We start from the raw sequence: 15,230 nt of genomic DNA on the forward strand, positions 1-15,230 counted from the left end.
GGAGAAGATGTAAACCCGTAAACAGAACCACTTTGATTAGTTTTGAACTACATCATTTTAATATCACCGCCTCCAGGATTGTCTTCTTATCCAGATGGCACCCGTTTCTCCCTTTTGGTTTGGAGTTAGAGTGATACAGATCATCCCAGCAAGAAACGCTCGGCTCTGCCAGGCCCCGGGCACCACAGCAAGAGTGAATGCTGAGTTTAGAGCCAGTTCAGATATCCGTATGCCCCTCCGGATCCGTAACCACGTCTGCACCTCTCCCAGGGCCTTGCCAGTCTCCTCTGCTCCGGAAGAAATCTGCTATGACATAGAAAGTGCTAGATGCTGGCAAGTAATCCCCGGGGTTGCGGACCATCTAGACAATGAGCAGCCCATAACGTTCAGTACAGCAGCTCCTGTAGAGCCCTGATAACCCTAATAACCCTAACTCTGCTTACGACGTGGAATGCTCTGTTGACTGGAATTTGTCCTAGTTTTCTTTGGCCGATTCAGAGCCACAGGCCTCTGGCTCCACCTGCTGGCAAATGTAAGTCCTGGCATGAAACCCAGGGTGGATATTTTCAGTTGAAAATAAAAATCTGAGCTGTAGCTCAGTGATTCTCAAAAGCCAGTGTAGCTCAGAATTACCTGGGAGCTCATTAAAAATACAGTGGCCTGGGTGCCGTGCCAAGCCGGCTAACGAAACAGATTTCCTGGTGACTCACACACACACCAGCGCTCGAGAACCGCGTCACCCAGATATCAGGACCTGCACCGGCGAAGGCCAGGGATGACCCCACCGTGTCCTGCTCAGCCCCAAACAGGGAAAGTGACAAGCCTGCTTGAGGTACCCACTCCTGCCTCTTCCCGTCTATCCTGGTAGCTATCCTGGTAGCTCTTGGTGAGGAGAGTCAAAGCTTTATTCCCTTGGCATTCAGGAGCTCAACCAAAACATTGAAAAGTGGAGGAACCTGGCAAACACGACTTAAACAAGTGCAAGGTTACATCACCAGGGATGAGTCATGCGCTCGCATGATGCGATGGGGCAGACACTTCAGCTCTGTGGTCTTCCCAAACCCTAACCCCAGTCTGCTGACGAGGAAGAACATTCTGCAGGCTGGTACTCCTCAAGAGGGTCAAGGTCACGGGAAATAAGAAAAGACAGAGAGAGAGCCAGAGACCAGAAGAGAGTAAGGAGACCTGATGACTAAATGGGCTGTGGGATCCTGGGACAGAAAAAGGAGATTAGTGGAGAAACTGGTGAGATCCAAGTGAGGTCTGGAATTTAGTTAATAGTAATATACCTGTCCCTGGAAATGGTTGGTTTTGACAACTAGACTGTGGTCATGTAAGATGTTTGGCTGTAGTATCTTGGTTAACTTTTCTGTAAATCTAAAGTTACTCCAAAATAAAAAGTTTATTAAAAATTAAAATGTCAGGGGCTGTGTAGGGGGTGAGGAGGACACTGAATTAGACCAAACAAGTTGGGGGACGTTGCTAAGGAGCACAGGACGGCCGGTTCTCGGCCCAGCTGTCAGAAGTCACAGCCAGGCTGGCCGAAGGGCAGGCAGCATTCTCCAGAGTAGCTGCCCAGACTGCAGGCCGGACAGGAGGCCGGTGGCTGGTGTGGCCCATCTTCACTCTCCCCTCTTAGACCAGCCAACCCTGATGTCTCTCTGGGAATCAAGCCGCCGTGGGAGCTTGCATCTCTGTGTGGAGGTCTGAAATGTCTAGTTCAGCCCCTTGGATAGATGAGGAGGCTGAGGCCCAGGGAGAAGTGACTTGTCCAAGGTCCTGGCGGAGCCAGCATGCAAACCCACATCTAGTGAAGTGTGTTCTTCCACAGTGATTCTCAGTGATTCGAGACATCATCTGCAGCAGGAACACCTGGGTGCTCCTGGAAATGCAGATTCCTTGGCTCCAGCCACTGAATGCATACAAATCTCTCTGGCAGTGAGATCAAGCAATCTGCATCTTTAACAAGTTCTCCATTGTTAACGAGCACTAAGGTTTAAGAATCACTGCAGCAAACTGGATAACCGTTCCATTCATAGACTCTCCAGGACTGCCTGGCTTTGCCCAGACCTTTTGCATTTGAGCTGCTGAACGGCTGGGACCCCAGCTCTGATTCCTGCCTTCACTGGCTGGTTAGTTGCTGTTCTGTGGGAACTACACTCACAGGGCAGGGCTGCTGAAAGGCAGCATGGGGAGAATAGAATCCAGCCGCCCCCACTCTTTTAGGATGATGCCATAGCAGGTGGCAAGTAGCAGGGCTGGAACCAGCGTGTCTCTGGGGGGAGGCAGTTTTATATCTTTTTGAGCTCAATTTATTATAGTTTAAATTGTCTCTTACCCACTGCCCTCTCCTTTTTTTTTTTTTTAAACAATTAAATTAAAACTTACTCAAAGATAAGCCCCTGATCAGGAAGTGAGAGGAGCTTGGCAGTGGGTCTTGTGTCCAGCTCTGTGGGGACTGTCCCATCCTCCTCCCACCATGGCCCCATTTCAGCATCATCAGGAAGTCCAGGCCCTAAAAAGGGAGCAGAAAGCCTTCTCCGCCTGAGGGGTAAAGGTCAGGGGTCAGAGCTGGCAGAGGCCCCCATGCCTGGGGAGTCCAGAGACTGGCCCGGCAGCCATTTGGGCCTTGGGAATCCTGTGAGGCCAGAGGGTCTGCGTCCATCAAAGATGCCGGCCAGGCAGGCAGTGCAGAGCTGACCCTCACTGCAGGCCCTGCTGGGGCCCTGTTTGCGGGCAGATGTGGGATCTTGATCAGAGACTTGCGAGGAAGCCGCAGGCTGCAGCTGCCCGTCCCAGGCGGGTCAGGCACATTAATATTCCGAAGGGTCTTCATCCTTCTAAACGTGGTCTGCACTCATATATAAATATTTCTTATCAGAACTCTCTGCCCACAAAAGACTTCCGTATTCTACTTTCCGTTTTCTTTTTGTTGTTGTGAAGTATGTTCTCCAAGCTGTCCCTCCAGACAGAGCCCATATCTGATTTCTCTGCTCTCCCAGCCAGGCACTTAGGGCCTCGTGTGTACGAAGCAACAAGAATTTGGAAACGAAGGGAGCCCTGTGTCTATTTTTCCAAGACTTTTCTTGTATCTGTCCAGTGGATATCCCTGGGTGGTTTTAAATTGAAAAAAAAAAAAAAAGATACAGTCCCTAAGTTTACGGACCCTGGAAGGATTCCTCGGAGATAGTCAGCCTCTTTTCAGTTTTCAGAATCAGCTGATGTGATTGGGTAAACTCCATCTGAGGCACCTCCAGACTCCTGACCAAAGGGCATTTTGTTTTAGATCAAAGGAAATCTGAAACATCCCAAAGCCCTTAAATGTGTATAAAAGGAGTTTAGAAATCATTCCTAATCTCATTAAAACCCTCTTGATAAAGTGTTAAGGTGGTGACAGCATTCTGAAGGGATTTTAGGCAAGATTGACTTAAAAACTGGAAAATCCCTTTAGTATTAAAAATCTATATCCATTTGTTTAAAGAGATACATGTTTCTTGTTACAGTGATTCCTAGTGGGAGACACGCTCTCCTCCTCAGCCCCTCTCCCGGCTGCCCCTCCAGCTCACGAGGGAGAAAGTGCGTCAGGAATTACCTCTGTAAGAAGTTATAAGCTGTTCTCTGTTTGGAAGACACCTGATGTAATTAATTACCAAGGCTGACTTTTGCAGCTGGGCCTATTGCAAAAACCTTGCCAAAGGAGATCCTAAAATCTTCTTATTTTTAGTGAGCCTTTTCTAAAGCAGAGTTAAGTGTTCCTGCTGCTTTTAAAACAGATCCTGCCTCCAGATCACGTATTGTTCAGGTTTTCAGATTCTGGTTCAGGACTAAGAAAGGTAACTAACACATCTCACATCTGGAGCAGAATAGAAAGGAATCTGGGCTTGAATCTTGACCCAGCCACTGACCAGCCGTGTGGCCTTGACAAGTTCCTGGAAATCTTTAAGCCTCAGTTCTTCTATCTGTAAAATGGACAAGGAAATTCTACTTAGAAGGGTAAGTAGAGTAAAACCCACAGATAGCAATATGGTTGAATCTCACACACATAATGTAAAATGAAGCTACCCACAGAGGGTACACATTGTACGACTCCATTTATGGGCAAAAATAGACAAAACAAATCCCTGCTGTCAGAGGTCAGCAGACCGCTTCTGGAAGGGAGCATACGGAGGCTGATGAGTGCTGGAAATATTCTGTGTTTTGGTCAGGATGTTGGTCCCATGTGTCCAGTTCATGAAAATTAATCAAACTGTACACTTTTTAAAAGGAGCAGAGGGCAAGTAAGGTGAGCATGGAGCCAACATTCATTGTCTGCCCCCTCGACTGTCTCTTTTTGTTCCAGAGGTCAGACCGTACAGTGTCCATATGGTGAAAATCACGGGGCCCGACACAGTGGACCCAGTGTTTCAGGTTGCTCCAGCTGCTAACTGGACTGTATCTAGCCTGTTGATTTTAAGTCGGTTATACCATTCAAGGTCCCCAAAATTAGCCAATGAGAACAGGGAGAAAAGTGCAACAGGAAAAGTAGCACCTGAGTTGATCTCTGTTTCCAAGCTTCTCCTTTGGGGATTCCAGATACGGTTTCAGAACTGAGAATCCACACTGTTGTTGACTTGGTTGGTTGAGGAGTGGAAATGTGAATTTTTCTCTCTCAAGTCAAATCTGTCACCTTTCTTGTAAACCATAATGAGACTTCCATCCGTATAAAAGTTACAAAGTTTTAGGTGAATTTCAAACTCTTAAAAAGATGGATGGATGGATCATTATAATTAGTGACTCAGAAGGTAAAGCGGTGTTTGTTTTCCTTAAGCATCTTGTCTTTTCAGAGTGTCCTGCTAGCTGTTGGATTTGGGGTTTCTTCCAGGCCTTTTTGGTCTCAGTAGATGACTTAGCAGTCGTCCTGTCAGAAGGCATTTTGGAAGCTTTATCATTCGTGGAATTTTAATAAAGTAACACTTTTGCAAGAGAGAATACGGGTCCCCTGCTGCTGCCCTCATTTGACAAAAGAGGCCCCAGAGAATACTGGTGATTTATTTAGAGGTTTCTTGGTTTTTAAAAAAGGAAAAAAAAAATGGAAAAGTGATTGCCTCTTTAGGTCCCTAATTTAAGGGAACGATATGCCATCCTGCATATAATTTCATTTTAGTATAATTTCACTGAGCGGCACAGAGGGCTCATCAGATCATGGGCAGGATCCATGAATGCCAGCAAATTAAACATCTCTATTTACAGGGATGGCGAACAGTAGGGAAAATGGCCATCAACGTGTGGCGTTCTTCTCAGCAATTCTTATATGGGTGACATTGCTTCTCCTCCCTCAGATGGAAAACGCGGAGGCTATTGCATTATCCATCAGGGTAGAGAACTGAACATTTTCCCATCAAGAACCACAAGTCAGTAAATCTTATGATCTCGCTGCTGGTGCTATGATTGAGCTGTCTTCTTTAACCGGGCGCTATTCCTGAGGCTCTTGGAGGCATGCTCACTGTTTCTTTGAGTAAAATTGAGGGCTGACCTCCATTTACAAGAACACAGAAGGAAGGCGTGTAAATGCTAATATTCTGTACCAGGTTCCTCAGAGCAGGGCTGTTTCACCCCGACCTGTAAATGTTCAGTGCATGATTTAACTCAGTGGAAAAAAAGGTGGTCTCAGCTGGGCTCTCCAGCTTTCCCAAGGCTCGAAAGTCTCCTTGTTTCAAAAGCATGCTGGCAACTGCAGGTTGTGAATTACCTTTTTGTATCTGTTTCTTAGAGGGCAAATGTTTAGTAAACAGTAGACTGCACACTCTGTACAAAGCACTGCTGGTTGGTCCTCAAACAGAATTGGGCTCTGTCTTTTAAGAAGTGATGGGTCATTTTATTTTGTATCTGCCTTACACAAAGTTAGCCAGTGATACTGACAAGTAGGCATTTAACACAAGATTCTCCGTGATGTTAGAGGTTAAAAATCCTAACATCCTCTGCTCCTGGGGCATTAACTGCACGCCTGGCACCTGGCTAAACATTTTATATGCGGCATCTCTTTGCATCCTCTCAACAGTCCAGCAAAGGTGCTACTCTTACTGTCTCCGTTCTATATATAAAGAAACTAAGGCCAAGTGAAGGTAGACTAGTTGCTCAAGGATGTGGAGCTGTAAGTGGAGGAGTCAAGGTTTAATCCCAGTCGTCCAAGCTCAGAGTCGTTGCAAGGACCCTGGCAGGGACCTTGTTCCGCAGCCTCCCCTGACACGTGGACCAACCAGAGCCTGCCAAACCCAAGTCTTGCCTGGGCTGTCCCTTCTGGTTCCAGGCAGGGCTGGAAGCATCTCCCACTTCCGCGCCAGCACAGTTTCTGCTACACCCGTGGGCCCTCTAAGCCTTTTCCCACCCAGCTGAGGCGCGCCCAGATCCTTTTCTGTGTGCTTACTAAAACCTAAGTGCACCTTGAAAGCACATTTCTAAGACCCTTTGAGAAATGCCTGTGGAGGGTCCGGAGGCCAAGGAGAGAAGTGACAGATCATGTGACACATGCAGAAAGTACAGAAATGGTTTTTAAAAATAAATGAGAAGTTGGAGAATTGGAAGACCAAGCAGAGCTGAGACTGAGTGCAGCAGCTGGGAGGCCTGGTCCCCAGTGTGGCCCTGACCCAAAGCACAGATGCGACAGGCCGGGTGGGTGGCTGACGTCAAGTACGCAGTTGACTTCAAAAATACCAAAGATTCATTTAGACTTGGAAACTTGCCAAGAAAAGAACTGCGATTAAGGAGAATGTAGGGTTCACAGCCTGAAATGAAGCGGTAAGTCATTCTTCAGGCAGTCGGCTGGCTTTGGCATTATCAGAAACATTGAGTCCAAAGGATTTAAAATCCCCATAAAACATACAACTCGGGCGTTGTTGTTGTCGTTGTCTTGTTGTCCTGCCCAGGGCCATCCCAGTGGAAGCAAAAAGCTGAACCACTCGAGGACTCGGTAGACTTGAAGGACCGGTGTGGGATCTTTGCGGTCACATCAGTGATGACAGGAGGGTCCTGTAGAGTTGACAGCTTAGACTGGCTCTCCTTCTGTTTCTATTTCAGGTAGCAGTGAGCGCCCCACATACCCACGAAGCAAGGGCCTCTCAGGTTTGGCAGGAGGATCAGGCAGAGCAAGATGACGTGATGCATAATATTCTCAGCGTGTCTGGGGGGTTGGCCATGTGGGGCTGGGGGAAAGGGGAGGGGGGCTGGAATCGTAGTCCTGAGAGCTCGGTTCGAGCATTTGCTTCCCCTCACGCTAGCTTTGGGACCTCGGGTGTGTCCCTAACACTCTCCGAGCCTCAGTTTCCTCATCTGTAAAACTGGTGTCGTAAAATGGGGACTCAAAGCTGAGTGAAATAGGGTACCTTAAAAGGCTCTTGGGACAGAGCGATGACCGTTCCTCTCTCGATGTGAGTTCCCTGCTTCAGCAGCGGCATTTCTTCTGAGCAGGCTGCCTTCGCCTTTGGAGAATTGAACCGCCGGAACCTTCACAGTCGGCCTCTCTCTGACTTCTCCCTGCATTTCTCCTCGTGGAACAGGCGTTTCCTTGTGGACACTGTGGTCCCCTTTGGGAGTCTGAGTGCCTCCATGGGCTCGGGGCTCATGGCCTGGAGTCACAGTGCCACGCTGAGTTTGCTTCTGCCTCTCCCCACTACCTGGCCTCACGGTCCCCTGCCCAGCTGGGACAGGGTGTCACACGCTGGCCCGAGCTCCTAAGTTCAATTTAGAACAGGCCTGTTGTTAAAAACAGCTGTGAAAGGGAAAGCAGGATTTGGAGCCCCTTGTAGAAAGCAGTTTTAAGCAATAAACTAATGGTGATTAGATTTATGAGCTTCTCTGTAATTTCAGAGCACTTACCACTTTGAACAGAGAGAAATTCCTTTACAGATACATATGGCCAAAACCCTCTCCAGTCAGACTTTTCATCCTACAGTATTCATACAGTCTTGGTGGTGGAAGTCTTACATGCCTGATCATAGGTTTGAACATCATCTTTAATGAAAGTTGGTTAAATGACATATACTTCACTTATCAAAACCCCTGAAGCGGAGTTTACCCAGCGGGAGTGGGTGAAGAACTCAGCGTCCCCGTTCACTTTGGGGTGGTCTGGTCAGGAAGTGTTAACAGGAGTCTCAGGAGGGATAATTCCCTCGTGGTCTCAAAAGGAATGGAGAGCCAGGCGTGGGTAAGTGTTGGGGTCTCTATCACAGTGGGGAGCAAACACATAAAAGGGGGGCCCTTTTAACGGACTTTAAAAAACTTCCTCATTGTCTGACAACTGAAATTCCAGCTTAGCCAGCTGACTCGGCTTCACACTGCTCTCTCTAACATCTTTTCATCGTAGTCTTAACCATCACCATGTCGCTATGTTACCTGTCAGCATCTCTGACAAGAAGCCATGCTTGGAGAGGGAGCAGGAGGGGTCAGCTGCCCACCTGTTCTCCCTCCGGGCTCCCGCCCCCTTGCCCACCCACCCTTCCCAGCTAGGCCAGTGCTTCCAGAGCCAGCTGTGTCGGAACCTCAGAGGGCAGCGTTGGCTGGCTGACTGGCTGTAAGATGTACCTTTGGAAGTCATAGGCCGATGCTGCTGGGTCGAGCCCCTGTGTTTCTTGAAAGTTCCTGTGTGTTTGGGATTGTGTCAGGCACTGCGGAGCGGAGAGAAGTGTCAGAAATACACCCTGCCCTTTAAGAGCTCGCGACCCTAGCAGGTGAGCGCAGCAGTGTGAGCCATGGCTGCCCCGTCCGGTGGGATGTGGTGATGTTGCATGAAGACCACCGAGAGGAAGGTGCTGGAAGCTGGGGAGGTTGAGCTGGGAGAGAGCTGTTTCACTGGGGGTGGCCAAAGGGCAGTGCAGCTTGGTTGGGGTGTTGGAAAATGAGCAGGACTTGTGCTGGGTGTAGGCGATGGGAGCAGCCCTTTCCGAGTGAGCTGACAGGGTTAGCAGAGGCTCAGAAGTGGAAACGTGCAGTCTTCCTGGTCCACACGCTGAAAAGTGAACTACTGTTTGCACATCTCCATCAGCGATGCCCCGCGTGGCCGCCCCACGGAGGGGATGCAAGCTCTTTCGTTAGATTTTGGTCGCTGGTTCCCTGAGGTCAAAGACTGCCTGTGGTCTTTCCTTTATTGTCCCCCTTAGCGCCTGGAAGAGTGTTTTTTATGCAGTGATTGAAACGCTTGTATCATTGTATGTGATCCGTTTGCAGCCCCAAGACACCCTTTCCGGTAATGATTTCCATGGTCCTTCATATGATTCTCAAATATTATGCCTGCAGTTTCGTCTGCCTGCCCAGATGTTGGTCATTCTGGTAACGCAGCCCCTGCTCTGTGGGCCATGGTGACCCACAGGTGCTTGTATGTTTCGGGCAGGTGTGGTTCCCGCCAGCTGGGGAGGTGCCGGAGGCAGCAGGTTAGAGGGAGGGAAAAAGGAAACCCAGAGACTCGTCAGGAGAAACCTGTGAGCACACTCGGCAGGGAAGTCATAGACGATGACAGGTTATTTCTGGACATTAAACAGAATAAACTCAGCCCTCGAGACATTATGGAAATTAAATGATGCAAATTATGGAGCATGGTGGAAGAAAAACATAAAAATGGGAGGACTATCAAGTTTCAGAATAAGTCAAATTAGTTTCATGGACTGGACCTCGCTCAAAATGTTGGCTTGAGGTTGAAATGTAGTACTGACAGCTGAAGGTGAAGCATGCTTGTTGTATTTCTGTTTCACACTGAAGTAAAGACGACACCCAGGCCATCTTTTTCCCCTTGGATCCTAGGAGGCGGTGCCTGTAAGTGCTGGAACCGTGGGTGGGCAGCGCCTGACTCTCCCCTGTGCTTTCTCCCTCCAGGGAGCGGCAGAAGCAGCCCTCCGCCCTATGGGTTCCGTCTCTCACCAGAAGAAGAAATGAGGAGAAGGCGGCTTCACAGATTTGACAGCCAGCGAGGTGGCCCAGCCTCGTGAGCAGATGTGGTCCAGTTGTGTCATCATGGCCCTGAAGCCCCCACTTAGTTTTAAACAAAGGCAGGGGCCACCGCGACCTTCCCAGGTGGCTCACGTCTTCCGCGGCCCGTCATCCTCTGGCTACTGTGAGTCTAGATTCACAAACAGGTGGTTTGTGTCTTGAAACCAGGCTCGTTGGATCCAGCTCACAGCTCCCTGGGAGTGGCCCTCCTCCTGCCTTGTTCCCTCTCGCAGACAGAAGGTCAGCCTCTCCGTGTCGGGTTGGGTTCCGCACTCCTTTCTCTCACTGCCAGCTCAGCGATGCCCCTGCCGTGTGGGTCTCTGACGACCACGACCTCCACAGGGAGGCTTGTGTTCACCAGCCCGGCAGAGCAGGGCCCCTTTCTGCTCAGTGCTTGACTTGGCAGGACGCTGGGAGCCATCCCTGGTCCTCTGGGCACGTTGCCATGGTGACCTTCCAGGCACAAGATGTGGCTTCCATCCCAGGATGTTGTTCTGGTCTCCCTTGGCTCGGCCCCCGGGGCCCCACGTCTGGGCGGTGTCTGCAGTGAACCTGCTTGGCTCTTACGTTGCTCTGCCGTCCCAGGGTGTTTTCCTGGAAAAACCTGAGTAAGACCTCGGATGGGAGACCACCCACTCACTCCACAACGTATCAGGGGGCACCAACAATTTGGGCTCACAGCAGCCTCTCCAGTGACAACATCTGTTCCCAGAGATGGGACTCGTGTTGAACGAATCAGCAAAGCAGCCGCAGGTGCCCCGTGCAGAGGAGAGCGACCAGCGGGTTGGTCACTGCGAAATCCCTCCTGAGGAAGTATTTTTTTCTCATAAAAGTGCCTTTTAATTGACCACTGTACCAGCCATTTGTCCTGCACAAGCACCCAAGACACTCCCCTAACCTACGGACTCCAAGTCACTCAAGGTGTTTCCTGGTGCTTGTGTTTTATGAATAAAAGGGAAAAGTCAAATATCACCAATGTCTTATTCACTGAGATATTTATGTTTAAAGAGAGTTTGATCCAGAAAAGGATCTTCCTATTTGGATTGATCTAGCATTTGTATCATTTTCTGATTATGAAAGTAATATATGTACCTTGTTATATACACAAATCAAACATCTGGAAGGAAATATACCCACGTGTTAACAGGTGTTATTTTGGAAGGTAGAGTATGTAGGATTTTGCTTTCCATTTTTGACAATTTTATACTGCTCTCTTTTTTAAAAAATTGTGTGTGTGTATTTGTATTTGTATTACTTTTGCAATGGGAAAACCAGTTTATATAAAAAGAAGAAAAATATCATCAGGAAAATGGACTTAATAAGTGTTGTGTCTCCATCACAGTATAAGCAGAAATACAAAAAAATACATGGACAGTGTAAAAATCACCTGTATCCCCACCACTCCGAGGTACCCAAGGTTAACATTTGGCGAGTACTGCTTTCTTAGTCCTCTTTGCATACATTTGACAAATTCAGACACACCAACTGTGCAGCTTTACATCCTGGTCCTGATCGGAATTGATCCCGGAGAGGCTTCGCCTCTTGCATGTAAATGAGCTAAGAAAATCACCTGACCTGGGAGCACTTTGACCTGCCGGCTGGCACGGTGATACCTGAGCTGTTCTGGTTAATTTGTAATCGATATAAAGCTACATTCAGCATATTTATAGTGTCAGTCATACCTCTGCGTCTTGTCCCTTCAAACGTGTTGAAATTTATCTGTTCAAGCTAAATGTCATTCCCCTTTCTCCCAAAGCCTTCAACTTTGACTTCCATTACCTCTGTTGGGGGTGACCTCATTTTCACACGCCATCTTCTCATAGCACCTTGGAAAGGTGATTCTGCTATAACACTTAGATCTCCCCGTTATTATTTGCGCACAACTAGAGAAAGACGTGCCTTCTGCACAGGAGCACGGATTGTGAATGGCTCTGGGACGAGGCTTGTATCTTGTTAACTACACTTTCCACCCTGCTCTCTCAAAGATTGGCTCCTGGCTTCTGGTAAGGGATTATTAAATGTTAGTTTCTCATCAAAGTGTTTTTTTTCCAACACATTAAAAGTCCAGCCACTGTATATAGAAGTATATGTTTTTTACTGCTGTTGAGTCCAATCATAGTAGCTCCTGGCTTTACTTGTCAGATATGAAGATGCTGGAATTGGATTTTGGATGATGTAACTGTAATAATGTACACCTTCTTTATTTATGGAGTGTGACATCAAACTCTACACATGTGGGAAAGGTCATTTTAGTTATAAATACAAACCAGTTACCTTAGCACAATGAAGGTGTGCTAACTCCCACAACAATGAACATGTTCTGGGAATTACTGTAACGACTTTATTCAGTTAATAGGTTTGCCTGTAACCAATGCTTATTATTTTCAATTTCTGTCTTTTTTTTTTTCCCCTACAATAAGGAGTCTTCAAAGTTTTGCCGGAAAACTGGAATTGGGTTCAGAAAAACAAAACGAAAGCCAGTGTATTTGACTAATTATCTCAAATAGGGAACAGGCATTTAGGGCTGGTTTTAAATTTGGTTTCTTGGCTTAATAGTAATTTGCCGATTGTTACACAGCTCGTTCCCATACTGTGGTTGTGGTCAGTCACCTTATGAGATCCCTTAACTCAGAATCTTTCCTTGGTTCCCAAGATGAGGGGGCGGTTAAAACTGCTTCTGCTTCATGACCTTGAATGTATTTATTGCCTGTGGTCCCAGAGTGGTACATGATTGTTCAAGGCTTCTCCGTCCTTGAAGCTTCCTGCTGCGGAGGCTCAGACAGTAAATGGCTGGTTTTTGTAGGATTGGGTTCAGTCTACGCATTTGACACACATTCTGCTGCCTGAGAAGTGAGCTGGAGGGATGAGAGCCACCGCCCACAAAGGACAGCAAAACAGGGAGAGAGTGGCAGAGGCTCCTCCTTCCCAGTCCTCGTTTCCCTCGAGAGATTCAGTAAAGACTTGTAGTCAGTTAGTCATTTAAAAAAACAAAACAAGAAAACCTGTCTTCCTTCCCCTTCCCATGGATCATTGCAGTCATTTCCTTTTTTTTTTTCCCCTGGTCTTTCATTTTAGAATCACAGATTCTGCTTAGAAGGACCTTAAAATCTCTCGGTTCACTGCTCTGCTCAATACTTAAAATGCCTCTTCACCCAGTTCTGGATAGCTCTGCCACTTCGTCTTCCAGATGTACTTTTGAGATGCCGCTCACCGTCTCGGTACCTTTTACCGTCTCTCAAGTTGCCGACGGATGAAGGTCCGACTCCTTAGCCTCAACCCTGGGGCTCCAGCCAGCCTCCCGACCTGAGAAGACCTGTGACTGTAACAGAGTCTGTGCTTCTGCTAACTGGGCTCATCGTCCAAGCTGTGGGTTTCCTGATCCTGTGACTTAAATGAAACAGCCTTTTCCTCTCTCTCGGCCCATCCAGACCCTCCCCGTCCTGCCCCCAGACGCCTCAGCCCAGAGCTCTCAGCTCTTGTGGCCCACTTAGACTTGCTGGTTATCCGGCAAGGGGAGGGGGGGCTTTCTCTCTAGATTGTAAGCTTCACGAGGGCAGGGACCACGACTGTGTTTCTGTACATCTCTTCATAGTACCTTGAACAATGCTTTGGAATGTCTGGAACGTCAAAACCAATAAACACGTGTGCACTGAAACAGACGCTCATTTATACCATCACCAGTGGGACATGTGAAGAGAGGTGCCTGCTGCTGACTGATACTGTTGAGGTTTTGTGTGTGTGTGTGTGTATGTCTGTGTGTGTGTTCTTGAATCAGATCAGGAAAGAATCACTTGAAGGAAAGCATTTGCCCATAGCAACAAGACAAATTCAGGCCTTTCTCAAGGCTTCCTGGGGCAGCACGGTCACCAGATGGTGGGGAGAGACCTCCCTTCTCCTGTGTCTGTCTGAGGCATGCCTCACGCCATGACTGCTCCAACCAAGTGCACAAAACTCAAGAAGATTCCAGGACGTCCAAAGGGTATGACCAGGGGAGTCCCTGTGGATACTGCCAGATGTGGCCACTGTACTTTGGCAGGAATGTATTTGCTGTGTCAGTGCGAGCCTTTTTTTCCCCTTCTGTGATATTTAGAGGCAGCGAGAGAGTGATCTTGACGTCTTGTTCAGATGTTCAGATGAACTGGCAAATGTGAACGTACGAATTACACTTTTATCAAGGAAAACCGGACCACTGCTAATAGAAATCATTGAATTTAATGGTTATACCTATTGCTGCTTGGAAAGAGAATGGTGTAATAAAGTCGGTAGTGTTGTGTGGCTTAAAGAGGCTGTTGGAATCTGGGGCACACAGAAACAAGGACAGTGACTCTTGCCTCCAGACCGAATGAATCATACTCTGCATTTTAGCAGGTCCCAAGTGTGGATGAGCAGATAAAGATGTGAGGGGTGTGTGTGTGTATAAAGTGGGATATTATTCAGCCATGAGAAAGAAGGAAATCCCGTCATTTGTGACAACATGGTTGGACCCTAAGGGCAGCCAGACGGAGAAAGACAAATACCGTATGATCTCACTTATTTGTGGAATCTAAAAAGAAAAAGTCAAACTCACAGAAACAGGAGACTGGTGGTTACCAGCAGGTGGGGGAGGTGGGGAGATGCTGGTCACAGAACACAAGCTTTCAGTTATAAGACAAGTAAGCTATGGGGATCTAATGTACAGCATGGTGGCTATGGTAATAATACTGAATTGTCTGCTTGAAATTTGCTGAAAGGATAAATCTTAGTCTCACCACAGGGGAAAAATAAGAACATGGATGTAGAAGGGAAAAAAAAAAAAAACTAGCCTCAGGTAGTTTGTAGGCACCAAAGTGCGTCTCAGATTTCAGTATGCACAAAGGCATTTCAAGATGATCATCAGTTATCTGCTAAGACTGCTACAACCATCCTGGCAGATGGAGAACCCATCTCCTCCCATTTTCAGCTTAGAGCTGGAGACTCAGAGCAGTGACGGCAGAGATGCAGGATTGGCAGCAGGTGCTCAACAGCGTCCCCTGCTGGTTCGTTGGGCTGAGTGGAGAAGAGAGGAAGGGACCTCAGCAGGAGGAATGGGTTTGAGGAAAACAACCCTGCAGCCGCACACCCACCTTCCTTCTGCAAACAAGATGCCTGTCACAAGTGCCCGCGGGCCAGCCTGAAGCTGCAGATGAGGAGGTAACTCTGGTTACTCCTCATTTTTCGGGGGAGCAGAGCACATGGTGGGTCCAAGCTGCCCACGTGGGCGCCGGGCCAGATCCACCCTCTACTGTGTAACACGTGTT

At 48.0% G+C, this 15,230-nt stretch overlaps 1 protein-coding gene across 6 annotated transcripts in view; it reads left to right on the plus strand.

Annotated features, from left to right (window-relative positions):
- Positions 1-13,609, plus strand: part of RHBDD1 (rhomboid domain containing 1) — a 113,425-nt gene extending 99,816 nt beyond the window's left edge. For 2 of the 6 annotated variants that reach the window (XM_031452290.2, XM_010979090.3), the window contains one exon: positions 9,841-13,609. In XM_031452290.2, coding sequence (XP_031308150.1) covers positions 9,841-9,953 — 113 coding nt within the window. In that variant the 3' untranslated portion in view covers positions 9,954-13,609. Of the gene's footprint in view, positions 1-7,053; positions 7,162-9,840 lie in introns of those variants that run through there. The other 4 variants (XR_010380704.1, XR_004136867.2, XR_004136868.2 and 1 more) reach the window with 4 other exon arrangements.
- Positions 13,610-15,230: the final 1,621 nt, after the last annotated feature.

Source organism: Camelus dromedarius, chromosome 4, assembly GCF_036321535.1.
Source record: "Camelus dromedarius isolate mCamDro1 chromosome 4, mCamDro1.pat, whole genome shotgun sequence".
Lineage (NCBI taxonomy): Eukaryota > Metazoa > Chordata > Mammalia > Artiodactyla > Camelidae > Camelus > Camelus dromedarius.